The 19128-nt window shown below is 38.9% G+C and overlaps 1 protein-coding gene and 3 long non-coding RNA genes across 6 annotated transcripts in view; 3 read left to right on the top strand and 1 right to left on the bottom strand.

The window, feature by feature from the left end:
* The window catches only part of ZEB1 (zinc finger E-box binding homeobox 1), a 195479-nt gene extending 190915 nt beyond the window's left edge, over nt 1–4564 (top strand). For all 3 annotated transcript variants that reach the window (XM_082452745.1, XM_082452744.1, XM_082452746.1), the window contains exons 8-9: nt 1724–1904; nt 2030–4564. In XM_082452745.1, coding sequence (XP_082308871.1) covers nt 1724–1904; nt 2030–2634 — 786 coding nt within the window. In that variant the 3' untranslated portion in view covers nt 2635–4564. The remainder of the gene's footprint in view (nt 1–1723; nt 1905–2029) is intronic.
* Nucleotides 1–19128, top strand: part of LOC309656466 — a 607356-nt gene that overhangs the window by 500320 nt on the left and 87908 nt on the right. The window lies entirely within an intron of this gene.
* Nucleotides 1–19128, top strand: part of LOC309656472 — a 382613-nt gene that overhangs the window by 308190 nt on the left and 55295 nt on the right. The gene's annotated exons all lie outside the window — the stretch shown is intronic.
* Nucleotides 10280–15688, bottom strand: LOC309656478. Its single transcript, XR_014261397.1, has 2 exons — nt 13703–15688; nt 10280–13383 (listed from the first exon to the last, which is right to left on the bottom strand). It is a non-coding gene; the product is annotated as an uncharacterized lncRNA (long non-coding RNA).

The following is a 19128-nucleotide window of genomic DNA, read 5'->3' as shown; positions in this document are numbered from 1 at the left end:
TTGTTAAGCTGTCGTTTTTGAAAGGAAATAGATGAATGTGTGCCTTAGTACTTTTCAACGGCAGTTTTGTTATTCTGCTGAGAAAAGGGTCGATGAGTCTCAGCTAGATATTGACTGTCTGAAACTAGAGACAGAAGAGGAAAGTAAAACTGGAATGCTCACTAATCAGACTTCTCTTTTTATAGTTAGAGTCCCAAAATTCGTTAAGTTTCTGCGTTGATTATGATCATTAGTAAATGAGAATTTGTTCACGGACGTTTCACACCAGGCAAACTTAGCTATCACTTTTTATGTGTTAACACCTCTGTTTATAGAAAGACTTTAATTAAACAAACAAAAATTAAGTATATAAAGAATTCATCTAGTGAATTTACTAATGATTTTATAAGCTGTAAACTAAATAGTGTTCAATCATAATGATACATGAGGAAATATACTTGTGAATCTATGTTTGCATTTTCCTCTTTAACTCCCCCCAAATCCATGACAGTTTTGATAGAACCATTTTGTGTGACTGTTGTGTGTCTCAATGTCTGGGCTTTTTCTGTGTCACTGACCTTGATGTCTCTCCATTTTTTTCCATCAATTTCTGATTAAATTTGTCTCTAGTATTCATTTGATTCAATCTTTTTTCCAAATATTTGCTATAAGTAGGGGCAGCTAAAATAATTACAGTATCCTGTTCAAGTGTGTTTTGCTGCTTTTTTCTCCTTAACTATTGCTACCAATGGGCTTCCCGTAATTGTGGTAACTCTTGAAAAAGTTTTCACATGGCTAAATTTCTTACTAAGTCTAAATTTTGGGTGTATAAAACACTCTTCACGCCTTTGAATAATAAACAGGGAACCACAAACATTTCAGTTAATCATCCAACTAGATCAAATAACGTTGAAAATAGAGTCCCTTTAGCACCATTAGCAGCTTGCAAATGCCAGAAAAATGTTGGCGCCTCTCCCACCTTACAAAGCCGTGAGAAATGTTGAAAACCTTTGAATGTGTAGAAAATTTGTTAATTTAGAATGGAAGACTTCAGAAAAGACACAGGATCTTAGGGGCCCCATCCCACTACAGGCTCCCTGAAGAATTATTCTACCGACAGGAGGCCCAAGTTACCTCCCCAACCCTATCCCTAACCTGAAACTCTGAAGGTTCATTGTCTAGCAAGTGTTCTTGTTTAAAAATGTAGACCCTCCTACATTGTTTTTCCATGTTGCTCCTTAGAAAAGTGATAGGGAGACAATGGAGTTTAGTTCACAAAACTCTAAGGTTCTGGAAGATACAATTTAAAGACCACTTTTAAAAAACAGAATCTTAATTTTTGCTTAGTGAAACCCAGAATGAAAAAGTGAAGGTAAGTGATGCAGTCAGAAATCTGTGACTGTATAGCAAACTCGTAAGTTAAAACTTTCTGCCAGTTTCTCATAAATTAACGATTCACATGGAACTGGGTGGACCGTGTTAGTACCGCGTTTTGTGTTTTCTTTTTGGTGCCCTTCCTTCTCGGCGCCAGCTGGCCCTGGGTTTGCTGCGGTTGTGGCTGTAGCGCCCCTCCCTTTTGTCTGTGTCAGCCCCACCTGTCACCTGGCCCTCCCCTTGGAGCCTGCTTTGGTCAAGCTGTTGAAAGTGTAAATCACAGTAGTTCTTTAATCTGTGCTTTTATTTATGTCTCTTGCTTATCTTGTAATTTTAAATGAAATTTTCCTACTTGTTTTCTTTCCTTTAGGATGAAAGGCAAGACACTAGCTCAGAAGGAGTATCAAATGTAGAAGATCAGAATGACTCTGATTCCACGCCACCCAAAAAGAAAATGCGAAAGACAGAAAATGGAATGTATGCTTGTGATCTGTGTGATAAGATATTCCAGAAGAGTAGCTCGTTGTTGAGACATAAATACGAACACACAGGTACGTATGCTCATGAACCTGGCGGTTTTGGAAAAACAAATTTATAACCGTTTCCATAACCTGAAGTGCCCGGAAGCCTATCGGCTTAATGCCGTCTGATTTCATAGCTGTGCCCTTATTTTCAGGTAAAAGACCTCACGAGTGCGGCATCTGCAAAAAGGCATTTAAACACAAGCATCACCTGATCGAGCACACGCGCTTGCATTCCGGGGAGAAGCCCTACCAGTGCGACAAGTGCGGGAAGCGCTTCTCCCACTCGGGCTCCTATTCCCAGCACATGAACCACCGCTACTCCTACTGCAAGAGGGAGGCCGAGGGGTCGGAGCCGGGGGCCTCGGGCCCGGGGGGCCCGCCCGCGCACCACGCGGGGGCCCGCGCCTCCCCCTCGCAGGGCGACTCGGACGAGAGGGAGAGCTCCACGCGGGAGGAGGACGAGGACAGTGACAAGGAGGAGGAGGAGGAGGAGGAGGAGAGGGAGACGGAGGAGCTGCAGGAGGAAAAGGAAAGTGGAGAACCGCGAGGAGGGGAGGGGGAGGAGGAGGAGGGGGAGGGGGAGGAGGAGATGGAGGAGGAGGGGGAGGGGCACGAGGGGGAGGGGCACGAGGGGGAGGGGGCGAACTCCGAAGGTGCGAGGGAGGGCGCGGGAGCTGGAAGCCCAGCCCGCAGCTTAGAACACAAAGTCGGCCAGGGCGGTGAGCAGGTGTCTGAAGAGAAAACAAACGAAGCCTGATCGTTTTTCTAGAAAGAAAGAAAATTCTAATTGGTAATGAAGTTTGCTCTATATTATACATGCTTTTCACGGAAACACAGTAACCTGTATACTGTGATTTCTGTTCACTACTGTGTAAAGTAAAAATTTAAAAAAATACAAAATACCAAAAAAAAAAAAAAAACCACACAAAAAAAAAATCCGGGTGTGCCTGAACCTCAGACCTAGTAATTTTTCATGCATTTTTCAAAGTTAGGAACAAGTTTGTAACATGAAGCAGATTAGAAAACTTAATGACTCAGAAAGCAAAGATGCAACAGGTTAAAGGAAACTGATTACTTAGATAGATAAGCATCTGGCATTGTTTCATTTTATCAGTATTAATTATCACTCTTATGTTGGTTTATTCTTAAGCTGTACAATTGGGAGAAATTTTATAATTTTTTATTGGTAAACATATGCTAAATCCGCTTCAGTATTTTATTATGTTTTTTAAAATGTGAGAACTTCTGCACTACAAAATTCCCTTCACGGAGAAGTATAATGCAGTTCCAAACCGTGCTAACTACCGTTTCTAAATTCAATCTAGAAGGTAGTAACTTCTAATATTTAGATGTCATAGTAGAGCGTATTCTCATTCAAAGTGTATCGTTAGCCTTAAGAAAGCAGCCGATAGAAGAGCTGAAGTTTCTCACTCACGTGGTTTAAATGGAGTTGAGAAGGCTGCCGTGGAGCTCTGACCGCAGGGACGAACAGTGTCGCTACTGCTGAGGACAGCAGAGCCCTCAGAACCGGTGCTCGTCCCTGCGTTTGAGTGCGTGGTAAACAAATGCGACGGGTGTGGGGTGAAGCTTTGTGTCTCCTTTGGCCTTAAGCAAGACCTGCGTGCTCTAAGTGCCATTTATCAGTATTTTCAGGGCTCTGACCAGCCTCCGTTCGTGCGTGGCCTACAATAACTAGCATTTGTTGATTTGTTTCTTGTATCAAATTCTAAAATAAAACTTAAAACCACTGACTCTGTCAGAGAAGCCAAACACTGGGACGTTTCACCCTTTAATAATTCCTCAGTATTCATTTTGCGTTAATTGACTTTCAGAATTTCTCTACAGAAATGAAAGGGAAATTTTCTAATCTGCTTTATCCATGTACTTGCATTTCAAACATGGACCTGCCATTGTTATTTGGCTCATAATTGTTTCCAAATGTTAGTTATTATGGACCCAGTTTATTAACAACATTAGCTGATTCTTACCTATCAGTATTATTTTATTTCTTTTAGTTTATAGATCTGTGCAACATTTTTGTACTGTATGTCTTCAAACCTGGCAGTATTAATACCCTTCTTAACTGACATATGTACTTTTAGTTTTAGAAAACTTTTATATTTATGTGTCTTATTTTTATATTTCTTTATTTATTACACAGTGTAGTGTATAATACTGTAGTTTGTATTAATACAATAATATATTTTAGTATGAAAATTTGGAAAGTTGATAAGATTTAAAGTAGAGATGCAATTGGTTCTCTTGCATTGAGATTTGATTTAACAGTGTTATGTTAACATTTATACTTGCCTTGGACTGTAGAACAGAATTTAAATGGGAATGTATTAGTTTTACAACTACAATCAAGTCATTTTACCTTTACCCAGTTTTTAATATAAAACTCTTAAATTCTGAAATTCACTGTGTGACTAACAGCATGATGCTCTGCGGTTTTATTAAGAGATTAGTCTAACCATGAAGTCTCATTTCCTTATAAGCCAAGCTAGGGCAACCGTATATAAACAGTGTTGGGAACAACGTTTAACATTTTGTGCCAATTTGTTCCTGTATTCATGTATGTAAGTTACAAATCTGACTCTTCATTTTTAAGTTCCTTGTTACACCATGGTCATTTTCTAGTTTTTTACCAGACTCCCCCATCTCACAATAAAATGCATCAACAAGCCTGACTGACTTACTTGCTGTCATTCTTTTAATCATTATCAAGATTTTCTTTGGAAAACTCTGTGACATACATGGGGGTATTATACCGTCGTCCTGCGCTTGGTTTATCTTGGGCTGGGTCTGGGTAGACTAAATGGTGTAGACATTCCCCGCTAAATCATGAATTTTCCTGCGGCTGGGTGTTTCTGGGAAGGTCAGAGGTGACAACTAACGAACGGCCTCCCCGGAGCTTGCTTCCTCTTCCCGAAACCCTTAGCCCCTCACTCCTGATCCCGTGGCCTCTCAGCCTTCGGGGAGCCTGGGTTAGGTGCCTTTCCTCTGGGCTCCCACAGCCCCTGTACCTGCCTCATCATCTCAGCCCTTATGCTGTGGCTCGCACCCCGCCCACCGGGACGGGCCGTGTCGGCCGCCGGGTCACCCGCCGCAGTGCCCGCCCGGCAGAGTGCCCAGCCCAAGTACATGCAGCCACGTTGGTTGAACGAGAATATAATTTGCACATTAACAGAGCTCAGCTGTGTCTTTCTTTGCTACTCTTTTGCTTCTATATATGTTCAGTGATTTCAGCAATTTAATAATTTTTTTATTCAGGCCCTACTAAACACTAGACAGACATAACAGACAAATAGTAAACTATACCTTTCCTGTTGCCTTTCTATTCTGATTTGCGAGCTTATTTCCAGGTGTCGTCTTTCTGGTGCTTAACCTAATGGTACATGACACAGGCATTCAAGGCCTCTGGTAGGAATTGATGGGACCCCCTCCCCTTTTCATGGCCTCACGTTCCTAGGTGATCGTTATCAGCATGGTGCCTCATTTCTTCCATCACTGAGAAGAGCTACCCAATAAACAAATTCATTGTATAGGGTTAGAAAATAAGAATAAATAACCCTTCTTAGGAGACATGCGTACTACAGTCACTCTGAGGAGCAGCTCAGAGAAGGCAAGTGCTCGACACATGTGGGTAAATAAATGGCTAACAAAGGCCTCCAGGTTCATCAGACACGTTCTGACAGTGAAACCGTGTGGCTGCTTCCCATGACTCCCCCAGGTCCCGTAACAGCAAGACTGTCATTTGTCCCTGACTTGTACCATGCACAGGTGCTTCACTGCTGTTGTCAAAGCTGATTTCACAAAAGCCTTGCAAGATTGAAAGACCATGTGCCCATGAACACAGACATATTAAGTAGCAGAATAAAGATTGGAACATGGGTCCACCCGACTCTAAGAGCCGTGCCCTTAACTAGCCTGCCTCACATCTCACTTACACCATCTACATTTAAACTCAATCCTGGCCTTAAGTAACATGAGTAGAAAATGTCAGCAAGACCAATATACAGTTTATAACATGGTGAAAAAGAAAAGCAAGGGCAAGGGTTTTTCAAATCTGTGTGCAAACTTAAAATTAGCCTTGAAAACGTGAAAATGTAAACTCAGAACAGATCTCTTAGGATCAATTAGAACAACCACAATATGGTCTTTGTCTTCTGAACCTAAAAAAAAGCATAAATTCCTCTGTTCTAGTGAACAAATACATTCCACTCAACAATACGCATTTTTTCCCAACAACACATGGGACATTCATGAAGAGAAACCATCTTATGGGCCATAAAACAACCCTCAAATTCAAAAGAATTGCAAACAAAGTGGTTTTTCTCTGACTACAAAATAATTAAACTAGAAATCAGTAACAGATACATCTGGAAAATCCACCCCCCTCTGCAAAACTACTGGAAATTAGACAACACATTTCTAAGTAAAATATGACCGTTATAAATTATGAAGAACTAAGTAAAAATGAAAATGCAACATCAGAAGTTGCAGTGTGCAGTAAAAGCAGTGCATGTAAGAAAATTTATAACAAACACTTTTATTAGAAAAGAATAGAAGGTGCAGTCATCTAAGCTTCCACTTTAAGAAATCAGAAAAAGAATAAAATTAAACCCAAACCAAGCAGAAAGGAGGCAATAATAAAAGACAGAAGTCAATGGCATAGAAAACAAAAACAATTGAGTAAATCAATGAAATCAGAATCTGATTCTTTGAAAAAATTAATACAATTGATAAACCTCTAACCATATAGATCAAAGAATAAAAAAATGGAGACAAATCACCAAGAACGAGAGAGAAGATCTTCTTGCAGATTCTACAGGGTAAAAGGATGAAAAGGAAATATTACGAACTTTATGCCAATGAATTTGACAACTTTGATGACAATGTCACGTCCAAAATACCAAAACTCACTAAAGGAGAAATAGATAACCTGATTAGTCCAATCACAAAAATCTTCCCACAAAGAAGACTCCAAGCCCAGATGGCTTCACTGGTGAATTCTTCCAAAAATTTACAGAAGTTATTGTACCAATTCTACACAAACTCATCCAGAAAATAAAAGAGGAAAACACTTCCCGCCTTAGTCTGTGCAGCAGCATTAACCTGATAGGAAAACCAGACAATGATATTACAAGAAACAAAAACTACACACTAATAGCTCCCTGGATGTAGATGCAAAAATCCTTGACAAGATATTAGGAAATCATTTTGAATAGTTTATCAAAAGGAAAGTAAATTACAACCAAGTGGAATTTATCCCAGGACTGCAAGGTTGTTTTTGCATTCAAAAACCACCTTGTAAACCAAAAATTTACATAGTTTTTACATATTTACATCATATTTACAGAGCAAAAAGAAAAACTATATATCATCTTACTAGGTGTACAAGAAGCATCTGACTAAATTCTACACCAAGTCATACAAGTTCTCGGCAATCTAGGAATAGAAGGGGGTTTCCTCAACCTGATAGAGGGCACCTGCAAAAAAACCCCATAGTTAATATAATAATTTTGAAAAATTAAATGCTTTCCTCCTAAAATTATGAATAAGGCAATAATGTCTGCTCTCACCCTTTTATTAAGCATTGTACGGGAGGTCCCACCAGGTGCAACATGACAAGAAAAATGAAAGGCATACAGATCGGGGAAAAAAAAGAAGTAAAACTTTTTATTTGCAGACAGCTTGGTTGTCTATGTTGAAAAAAAGGAATTTACAAAAAAGCAACTAGAAAAGGTGAGAGCAAGGTTACAGGATATAAGGTCATTATGCAAACATCTATCATATTCTTACAGTAGGGGTAAAATGGAAATTTAATTTTTTAATGTATGAAATATTTAGGGATAATTTAGCAAAATACGGGCAAAACCTAGGCACTGAAAAATACAAAACACAGCTGAAAGAAATTAAAGGTGCAATGAAAATGAAAAGATATTCCATGTTTATTGATCAGAAGATTCAATGTCATTGCTGTGTCAATCCTCCCCAAATTTATATATTTTAAAAAAATTTTTTTTAATTTATTTATTTTATTTATTTATTTTTGCCTGTTGGGTCTTCGTTGCTGTGTGTGGGCTTTCTCTAGTTGCAACGAGTGGGGGCTACTCTTCGCTGCAGTGCATGGGCTTCTCATTGTTGTGGCTTCTCTTGTTGCAGAGCACGGGCTCTAGGCACGTGGGTTTCAGTAGTTATGGCACACGGGCTCAGTAGTTGTGGCTCACGGGCTTAGCTGCTCCGCGGCATGTGGGATCTTCCCAGACCAGGGATCAAACTCGTGTCCCCTGCACTGGCAGGCAGATTCTTAACCACTGCGCCACCAGGGAAGTCCCTATCCTCCCCAAATTTATCTATTGATTCAATACAATTCCAGTGAAAATTGAAGCCACATACTTGTAGAAACTAACAGGCTTATTCAACATTTATATGGAAATGCAAAAGAATTTTGGAAAAGAATAAAGTTGGAGGACTTAGACTACCTGATTTCTAGTGTTACTATAAAGCTACAGTAGTCAACACAGGGTTGTATTGAATGGACAATACAGGGTTGTATAAGAATGGACATATAGATCAAGAATACAGAATTAAGAGTTAGGAGGAGATCCACATATTCATAGTCAACTGATTTTTGCCAAAGGTGCCAAGATAATCCAATGGTTAAATGATCATCTTTTAAAATGTACTGCTGATAGATATTCATATGCAGGAAAATGAACTCGATCCTTACATTACACCATACATAGAGATTGTTTCAAAATGGATTGCATACTTAAATATAAGAGCTAAAATTATAAGTCTTTTGGAAGAAAACATAAATTCTTTGTGACCTTCGATTAGGCAAAGATTTCCTAGATAAGATACAAAAAGGATGAATGAGTCATAGAGGAAAAGAATTGATGAATTGAAATTTATGAAAACTTTAAAATTTTGCTCTCCAAAAGATACTGTCAAGAAAATCAAGAGGGAAGACACAGACTTCTTCAAGAGGGAGAAAATATTTGCACACATATATCTATATAGCCGAGAAATGAAAATGTGTCTACACAAAAACCTGTACACAATGTTCATAGCAGCATTACTTATAATAGCTAGAAAGTGGAAACAATCCTAATGTCAATCAACTAATGAATAGATAAATGTGGTATATCCATACAACGGAATATTATTTCATAGTAAAAAGGAATGAAGTACTGACGCATGCTACAACATGGATGGACCTTGAAGACCTTACACTAAGTGAAAGAAGCTAGTCACAAAAGATAAAATATTTTGTTACTCCATCATATGAAATATCCAAAATAGGCAAATCTAAAGAGACAGGAAGTAGATTAGGGCTGGGGGTGGGGAGAGAATGCCTACTGACTGCTGACAGGTATGGGTTTCTTTTGGGGACAGTCGAAGTTCCAAATTAGATTGTGGTGATATTTGCGTAACTCTGTGAATATACAAAAACCATAAAATTGTACATTTTAAGGGGGTTGCTTTATGGCGTGTGAATTATATCTCAACAAAACTATTAAAATATATGTATATACATTAATAAGACAGCCCAATTTTTTTTTATTGGACAAAAGATTTGAACAGATACTTTACCAAAGAAGACATACGAATGGGAAGTGAGCACATGGAAAGATGATCAACATCATCAGGCATTAGGGGAGGCAAAGTAAAGCCACAATGTGCTACCACTACACACCCAAGAGAATGGCCAGAATTTAAGACTATCAGTAATACCAAATACTGCGCAGGCTATAGAGCAACTGGAACTCTCACACATTGCTGGTGGGAATTTAAAACAGTACAACCACTTTAGAAAATAGTTTGTTGGTGTCTTACAAAGTTAAACACATTCTTAATATACAACCTTGAAAGCCCACTCCTTGGTATTTACCCAAGATAAATGAAAACATATGTCCACTCAAAAACTGTATTAAAATGTTCATAGCAGTTTTAGTCATAATAGCCAAACTGGAGATAACCCAAATATCTATCAACCAGGGAACAAATAAACAAACTGCAGAATTTCCATACAAGGGAATAAGTAACACATAAGCAATAAGTAACATATAACAACATGGATGAATCTGAAAAGCAGATATGCAAAGTATAACATGAAGCGTGGTGGCCACACAGGTATACACCTTTGTAAAAACTGTAAAAATTATACTTTTTGATGCCAATCTCACACAACCTCCATTTCCTTTATTAATTAAAAGATCAAAACAACAGGTAGTAAGTGCTGTCCTTGTGTTCTAAGTAAATATTTGAGTTGTGTTGCAGTAACTCAGTATTTCTATTATTGGATTAGGTTTCTTCTTTCGGTTTTAGAGTACTAGAAGGTGGGAAGGGGACTATCTCTTAAATGCAGACATATTCAAGTTAGAATTTTTAAAAAATCATCTGGAGCTTCAGAAAACGCTATGTTCTATTATTATTACTTTGGGGCTTGTATATTCTTTTTTATTGTGGTAAAATATATACAATATAAAGTTTACCATTTTAACCATATTTAAGTGTACAATTCACTGGCATTAAGTACATTCACAATGTTGTACAACCACCACCACTATCCATTTTTCATCATCGCAAACAGAAACTCTGTATCCAAAACTCCTCATCCCTCCCTGTCCCCAGCCTCTTTAACCTCTATTATACTCTGTTATATTTTCCATCTCTATGAACTGGTCTACATACTTCATATGAGTGGAATCACACAGTGTTTGTCCTTTTGTGTCTGGCTTGTTTCACTTAGCATAAAGCCCTCAAGGTTCATCTACGCTGTAGTATGTATCAGAACTCCATTCCTTTTCAAGGTTAAATAATAGTCCACTGTATGTATATGTTACATCTTGTTTATCCACTCATCTATTGATAGACATCTAGTTGTTTCCGCCTTCTGGCTACTGTGAATAATGCCCCTGTGAACACTGACTTGCAAGTATCTCTTTGAGCTCCTGCTTTCAGTTCTTTTGGGTGTATACCTAGAAGTGGAATTGCTGGATCAAATGGCAATTCTAAGCTAAACTTTTTGAGTAGCTACCAAACTGTTTTCCACAGTGGTACACCATTTTATATTCCACCAGCAAAGCACAAGCATTTCAATTTCTCCATGTCCTTGCCAACACTTGTTATTTTGTTTTGTGTTTGATAATACTTATTCCGATAAATAATACTTATTTCTTCCAGTCAGATAGACCTAGGTTTAAATCTCAGAATGTTAGGAATCACTTCTCAGATTCTTCATTTATAAAATGTATTTAATATGCTCTCTCATGAGGATTAAATGAGAAAATGTGTACAAATGTTTCAAGCATATGCACACATAGTAGATGCTTAATAAATAGAAGAGTTTCTCTCCTAACTATTCATCTTCACGTACTGCCCATTAATTTTCCTTAAGTACAGCTCTGATTATAGCTCCCTGTTCATGTGTGACCACTGCCTATGGAGTAAAAGCCAAATTCCTTAGCAGTTACACCTTAATTTCCCCTAATATAATTAGTAGCTCATATTTACTGAGCACTTACTTTATGTCAGACACTGAGATACTTGTATTATACTTATAAACTGTTTAATCCTCATAATGACACTATGAGGTAGGCCCTGTGGTATAGTAAAAATGTACATATTGGGGAAGGATTGTGGGAAGATGGTTGAGTAGGCAGCACCAGGCTCTGTCTCCCCACCTAGACAACAATTACCTAGGCAGAATATGTCTGATGTAACTATTTTGGTACCCTGGACACTAGTGTCCAAGGGAAAACTTGGACAGTAAACTGAAGCTAATTTTGGTCAATTTCCAAAGTTAATTTTTGGTCACCAGGAGCAGCTACCTATCCCCCAACCCCAGCCTGTGAAAGGCATCTGCACACATGCTGCTGGAGTATCTTGCACACAGTGTGCAGGATCCAGGGTGGGCACAAAGGACCCTGTGCTCCAAACAGCAGACACCTGTGCTCTGTTCACTGATTCCTGCTTCTGATCACAGAGGCGGCAGCCATTGTTGTTACTCCTCCCCCAACTGTCACAAGCCCCTCTCCTTCCGGATGAAGTGACTTCCATCCCCCATTCATTTTTCACTTTAGGAGCCAGACATTAGGACATTCAAAAACAACTAATATATGGGGAAAATTAGAAAGTGACTGCACGTGCCCAGGACAAGGCTCAGAAAAGACTTGAGAAAAACCTTAAGTTTGGGCTTCCCTGGTGGCGCAGTGGTTGAGAGTCTGCCTGCCAAAGCACGGGACGCGGGTTTGAGCCCTGGTCTGGGAAGATCCCACATGCCGCGGAGCAACTGGGCCTGTGAGCCACAACTGCTGAGCCTGCGCGTCTGGAGCCTGTGCTCCGCAACAAGACAGGCCGCGATGGTGAGAGGCCCGCGCACCGCGATGAAGAGTGGCCCCCGCTTGCCGCAACTAGAGAAAGCCCTAGCGCAGAAATGAAGACCCAACATGGCAATCAATCAATATATCTTTTAAAAAAAAAAAAAAACCCTTAAGTTTACACCTCAGACCAATCCCTGGCTCAGAGACAGATTATAAAAATAAAACAATAACAAAGAGCAAACCCTGGGGAAAGGGGAGAAGCTGATTTCCAGAGTTACTACATCATTAGATTCAAATGTCTAGTATTCGACAACAATGACAACAGCAAAAATCACAAGGCATAGAAACAGGAACGTGTGGCTCATTCAAAAGAAAAAATAAATCAACATAACCGTCCCTGAAAAAGACCTGATGGCAAATCTACTAGACAGAGATGTTAAAACAACTGTCTTAAAGATGCTCAAAGAATCAAAGGGTGATGTGGAGAAAGCCAAGAAAATAAACTGTGAACAAAATGGAAATATTAATATAGAAAACCTAAAAAGAAACCAAAAAGAAATTCTGGAGCTGAAAAGAACAATAACAAATTTAAAAATTCACTAGGGGCACTCAAAAACAGATTTGAGCAGGCAGAAGAAAGAATTAGCAAACTTGAAGATAGGGCAACAGAAATTTTCAAGTCTGTAGAACAGAAAGAAACAAGATTGAAGAAAGGTGAACAGAGCCTAAGGGACCTGTGGGATACCACCAAGTGGACCAACATAATATGCATCATGGGAATCCCAGAAGGAGAAGAGAGGGAAGGGGCAGAGAGAATAGTTGAAGAAATAATGGCTGAAAACTTCCCAAACTTGATGAAAGACATGAGTATAAACATCCAAGATGGTCAGTAATCTCCAAGTAAGATGAACTCAAAGAGACCTACACCAAGACACATTATAATCAATCTATCAAAAAACAAAGACGAAGAAAGAATCTTGAAAGCATGTAGAAAGAAGCAAATCATCACATACAAGGGACCCTCAATAAGATTATCAGGAGATTTCTCATCAGAAGCTTTACAGGGCAGAAGACAGTGGGCTGATATATTCAAAGTGCTAAAAGAAAAAACTGTCAACGAAGAATCCTACACCCTGAAAAACTGTCTTTAAAAATGAAGAAGACGGGCTTCCCTGGTGGTGCAGTGGTTGAGGATCTGCCTGCCAGTGCGGGGGACACGGGTTCGAGCCCTGGTCTGGGGGGATCCCGCATGCCGCGGAGCGGCTAGGCCCGTGAGCCACAAGTGCTGAGCCTGCGCGTTTGGAGCCTGTGCTCCGCAGCGGGAGAGGCCGCAACGGTGAGAGGCCCGCGCACGGCGATGAAGAGCGGCCCCCACTCGCCGCAGCCGGAGAGGGCCCACGCGCAGAGGCGAAGACCCAACACAGCCAAAAATAAATAAATAAAGCGTAAAAATTTAAAAAAAAAAAAAAAAAATGAAGAAGACATTAAGACATTCCCAGACAAACAAAAGCTGAGGGAGTTCTTCACCATTAGACCTGCCCTGCAATAAATGCTCAAGGGAGTCCTGCAAGGTGAAATGAAAGGACACTACGTGGTAACTTGAAGCTGCATGGAGAAATGAATATCTCAATAAAAGTAATAGATGGAAAATTATAAAAGCTAGTATTAATGTAACAATGATTTGTTACTGCACTTTTCATTTTCTACATGGTTTAAGAAATTAACACATTTAAAGAAAAAATTATTAGTGTAAAAGCTAATATTACTGCAACTTTGGTTTGTAACTCCAAATCTTGTTTTCTACATAATATAAGGGACTAATGCATTTAAAATAATTATCAGTTTATGTTTGGGGGCATACAATGTATAAAGATGTAATTCTGTGACATCAACAACCAAAAAAGGTGGGGACAGAGCTGTAAAGGAGCAGTGTTTGTATGTTAATAAAGTTAAGTTGGTACAACTTTAGAATGTTAAATGTAATCCCCATGGTAACCACAAAGAAAATAGCTATAGAATATACATAAAAGGAAATGAGAAAGGAATTTAAACATTTCACTACAAAAAATCAACTAAACACAGAAGATGACAAGAATGTAGCAAATTGGGCGGGGAAGCTATAAAGGATATAGAAAACAATGACAGAAGTAAGCCCCTCCTCATAAGTAATTATTTTAAATGTAAATGGATTAAATTCACAAATCAAGAAACAGATACTGGCATGTGTATAAAAACACATGCTCCAACTATATGCTGTCTACAAGATAATCATTTGAGATCCAAAGACACAAACAGGTTGAAAGTGAAAAGATGGAAAAGGATATTATGTGCAAACAGTAACCCAAAGGGAGCAGGGGATAGGGCTATAGTAATATCAGACAAAATAGACTTTAAATCATAAAAGCTTATAAGAGACAAAGAAGGACATTACATATTATAAAACGTTTAATACAGCAAGAAAGTATAGCAATTATCAACATTTATATACCAAATGATAGCCCATCAAAATAAATGAAGCAAAAACTGACAGAACTGAGGAAGAAATAGAGAGCTCCATAATAATAGTTGGAGACTTCAATACTCTACTCTCAATAGTGGATAAAATAACCAGACAGAAGATAAGTAAGGAAATAGAAGACAACACAATAAACCAACTAGTCTAAGAGACATATACAGAACACTCTACCCAACAACAAAATACATATTTTTCTCAGGTGCACATAGGACATTCTCCAGGATACACCATATGTTAGGCCACAAGTTAAGTCTCAATACATTTTAAAATATAGATATTATACAAAGGATCTTCTCTAACCACAACAGGATGAAAGTTAGAAATCAGTAACAAAAAATTTGGAAAACTCACAAAATTTTAGAAATTAAGCAATATACTCTTAAACAACTAATGGATCAAAAAAAAAGAAATCACAAAGGAAATTAGAAAATACTCAGAGATGAGTAAAAATGAGAACACGATGGAGGTGTGGCCAAGATGGTGGAGTAGGAAGACCCTGAGCTCACCTCCTCCCACGAGCATGTGAGAATTACAACTATTTCCAGAGCAACTATCTATGAGAACAACCTGAAGACCAGCAGAAAAGACTTTCCACAACTAAAGATACAAAGAAGCAACCACAATGAGATGGTTAGGGATGGCAGAGATACACGATGATCTGACCCACACCCCCCAGGTAGGCAACCCACAAATGGGAGGATAATCACAACTGCAGAGGTTCTTCCCAAAGAGTGAGGGGTCTGAGCCCCACATCAGGCTTCCCAGCCTGGAGGTCCTGCACCGGGAAAACAAGGTTCCAGAATGTGTGGCTTTGAAAGGCAACAGGGCTTGTGCATGGGAGAGCCAGAGGAATCTAGGAAACAGAGACTCTTAAAGGGCACACAGTAAATCTCACACAATGCAAGTCCCAGCACAGAGGCAGTAATCTGAAGGGAGTCTGCGTCAAACCCACTTGTTGATCATGCAGAGGCAGGCGGCAACTGGCAGCAGCCATTCTGGGGGGCTCGTTCTACCACCAGGACACTGGTGCTAACAAGCACCACTGTGGAACCCTCCTTCTAGCCTATTAGCAGCAGGGGCTTACCCACCCACCAGCAGACTGCCATCAGCCCCAGGACACCCACCCGTGGGCTGGCACCCGTCCCAGGACCCCTCAGGACTGGCAGCCAGCCGCCCAAGGATCAGGCTCCACCAACCAGCAGGCCAGCACCCACTCTGCCCCCACCGTGCCATGCGACCAGCTATGCCAGGACGCCACCCCACCTAACAGCAGGCCAAACGCCTCCACATGAGCTAGGGCCATGCCGCCAACTGGGCCAGGGATCAGGCCCACCGACCAGCGTGCCCACAGTAGTCAAACCAACCACACCATAACAGTCTACACAGCCTACGTGAGGTGACCAGAGGGGAGTGAGCTGCTGGGCCCCACAGAACGTCTTCTACATAAGGCAATTTCTTCTAGATTAGGAAACGTAACTGGATTACAAATACACAGAAATAAACACAGAATTAGGTAAAATGAGGAGACAGAGGAGTATGTTCCAAATGAAGGAACAAGACAAAAATGAGAAGAAGAACTAAGTGAAGTGGAGATAAGCAATCTACCTGACAAAGAGTTCAAGGTAACGATCACAAAGATGCTCAATGAACTCAGGAGAAGAATGGATGAACACAGTGAGAAGTTTAAAAAAGAAAGTATAAAGAAGAACCAAACAGAGCTAAAGAACACAATAATTGCAATAAAAAAGTACAACAGAAGGAATCAACAGTAGATTAGATGACACAGGGGAACGGACCAATGAACTGGAAGATAGTAGTGGGAATCACCCAAGCTGAACAGAAAAAAGAAAAAAAGAATTTTAAAAAATGAGGATAGTTTCTATGACAAAGTAGGATACAATGGAGAAATGACAGCCTCTTCAGTAAGTGGTGCTGGGAAAACTGGACAGCTACATGTAACAGAATGAAATTAGAACATTCTCTAACACCATACACAAAAATAAACTCAAAATGGATTAAAGACCTAAATGTAAGGCCAGACACTATAAAACTCCTAGAAGAAAACATAGGCAGAACACTCCATGACATAAACCACAGCAAGATCTTTTTTGACCCACCTCCTATAGTAACAGAAATAAAAATATAAACAAACAAATGGGAATTAATTAAACTTACTTTTGCACAGCAAAGGAAACCATAAGCAAGACAAAAAGACAACCCTCAGAATGGGAGAAAATATTTGCAAATGAAGCAACTGACAAAGGATTAATCTCCAAAATTTACAAGCAGGTCATGCAGCTGAATATCAAAAAAACAAACAACTCAATCCAAAAATGGGCAGACCTAAATATACATTTCTCCAAAGAAGATATACAGATTGCCAACAAACACATGAAAGAATGCTCAACATCACTAATCATTAGAGAAATTCAAATCAAAACTACAATGAGGTATCACCTCACACCAGTCAGAATGACCATCATCAAAAAATCTACAAACAATAAATGCTGGAGAGGGTGTGGAGAAAGGAACCCTCTTGCACTGTTGGTGGGAATGTAAACTGGTACAACCACTATGGAGAACAGTATGGTGGTTCCTTAAAAGACTAAAAATAGAGTTACCATATGATCCAGCAATCCCACTCCTGGGCATATATCTGGAGAAAACCATACTTCAAAAGGATACACACACCACAATGTTCATTGCAGCACCATTTACAACAGCCAAGACATGGAAGCAACCTAAGTGTCCATTGACAGATGAATGGATAAAGAAGATGTGGTACATATATACAATGGAATGTTACTCAGCCATTAAAATGAATGAAATAATGCCATTTGCAGCAACATGGATGGGCCTAGAGATTATCATACTAAGTGAAGTCAGACAAAAACAAATATCATATGACATCACTTATATGGAATCTAATTTTTAAAAATTATACAAATGAACTTATTTACAAAACAGAAACAGACTCACGGATTTCAAAAACAAACCAAACAAACCAAAGGGGAAATGTGGTGGGGAGGGATAAATTAGGAGCTTGTGATTAACATACACACACTAATATATATAAAACAGATAACCAACAAGGACCTACTGTACAGCACAGGGAACTCTACTCAATATTCTGTAATAACCTATATGGGTAAAGAATATGAAAAAGAATGAATATATATATAATGTAACACTGAATCACTTTGCTGTATACCTGAAACTAACATGACATTGTAAATCAACTATACTCCAATAAAATTTTTTTTAAATGAGAATAATTTAAGAGCCCTCTGTGACAAAATCCAGCATACTAACATTGACATTATAGGGGTCTCAGAAGAAGAGACAGAGAAAGAGGCAGAGAACATATTTAAAGAAACAATAGCTGAAAAATTCCCTAACCTGGGAAAGGAAACAGACAGGTTCAAGAAGCAAAGAGAATGCCCAACAAGATAACCAAAGAAGTCCACACCAAGACATATTATAATTAAAATGGCAAAATTAAAGAAAAAGAGAAAACCTTAAAAACAACAAGAGAGAAGGAAATAGTTATGTACAAAGGAACTCCCATAGACTATAAGCTGACTTTTCAGGACAGAAAGGAGTGGCATGGTAAGTTCAAGTGATGTAAGGAGAAAACCTACAACCAAGAATACATTACCTGGCAAGGCTATCATTCTGGTTTAAAGGAGAGATCAAGAGTTTTACAGACAAGCAAAAGCTAGAAGAGTTCAGCACCACTAAAACTGGCTTTACTAGAAACATTAAAAGGACTTCTCTAAGCAAAAAAGAAAGACCACGACTAGAATGTGAAAATCATAAAAACAAAAACCTCACTGGAAAAGGCAAACATAAAGTAAAGGTAGTAAATCAACCACTTATAAAGATAGCAGAAGGTTTAAAGACAAAACTAGTAAAATCACCTATATTCACAATAAGTAGTTAAGGGGTCCACAAAACAAAAAGTTGTAAAATATGATGTTAAAAACATTAAACATGGTGAGAGGAGAGTAAAAAATGCAGAGTTGTTGGAATGCATTCAAACTTAAGAGATCAGCAACTTATTATATATATATATAAAGTAAGCAATATATATTATAATCATATATGCTATATATAATATATAGCGAAACTATACTATAATATGAACTTTAAACAAATGATCTATAATAAATACACAAAAATAACATTGAGAAAGGAATCCAAACATAACACTGATGACAGTCATCAAATCACAAGGAAAGAGAACAAAATTAAAACACAGGAACGAAAAAGAACTACAAAAACAACCTGAAAACAGTTCACAAACTGGCAATAAGTACCTGCCCATCAATGATTACTTTAAATGTAAATGGGCTAAATGCTCCAATCAAAACACATGGAGTGGCTGAATGGACCAAAAACA

Source organism: Balaenoptera physalus (assembly GCF_965194825.1).
Source record: "Balaenoptera physalus genome assembly, chromosome: 2".
Classification (NCBI taxonomy): Eukaryota; Metazoa; Chordata; class Mammalia; order Artiodactyla; family Balaenopteridae; genus Balaenoptera; species Balaenoptera physalus.
Note: the sequence above shows the minus strand (reverse complement) of the source record. Positions and strands in the feature narration are given on the sequence as shown.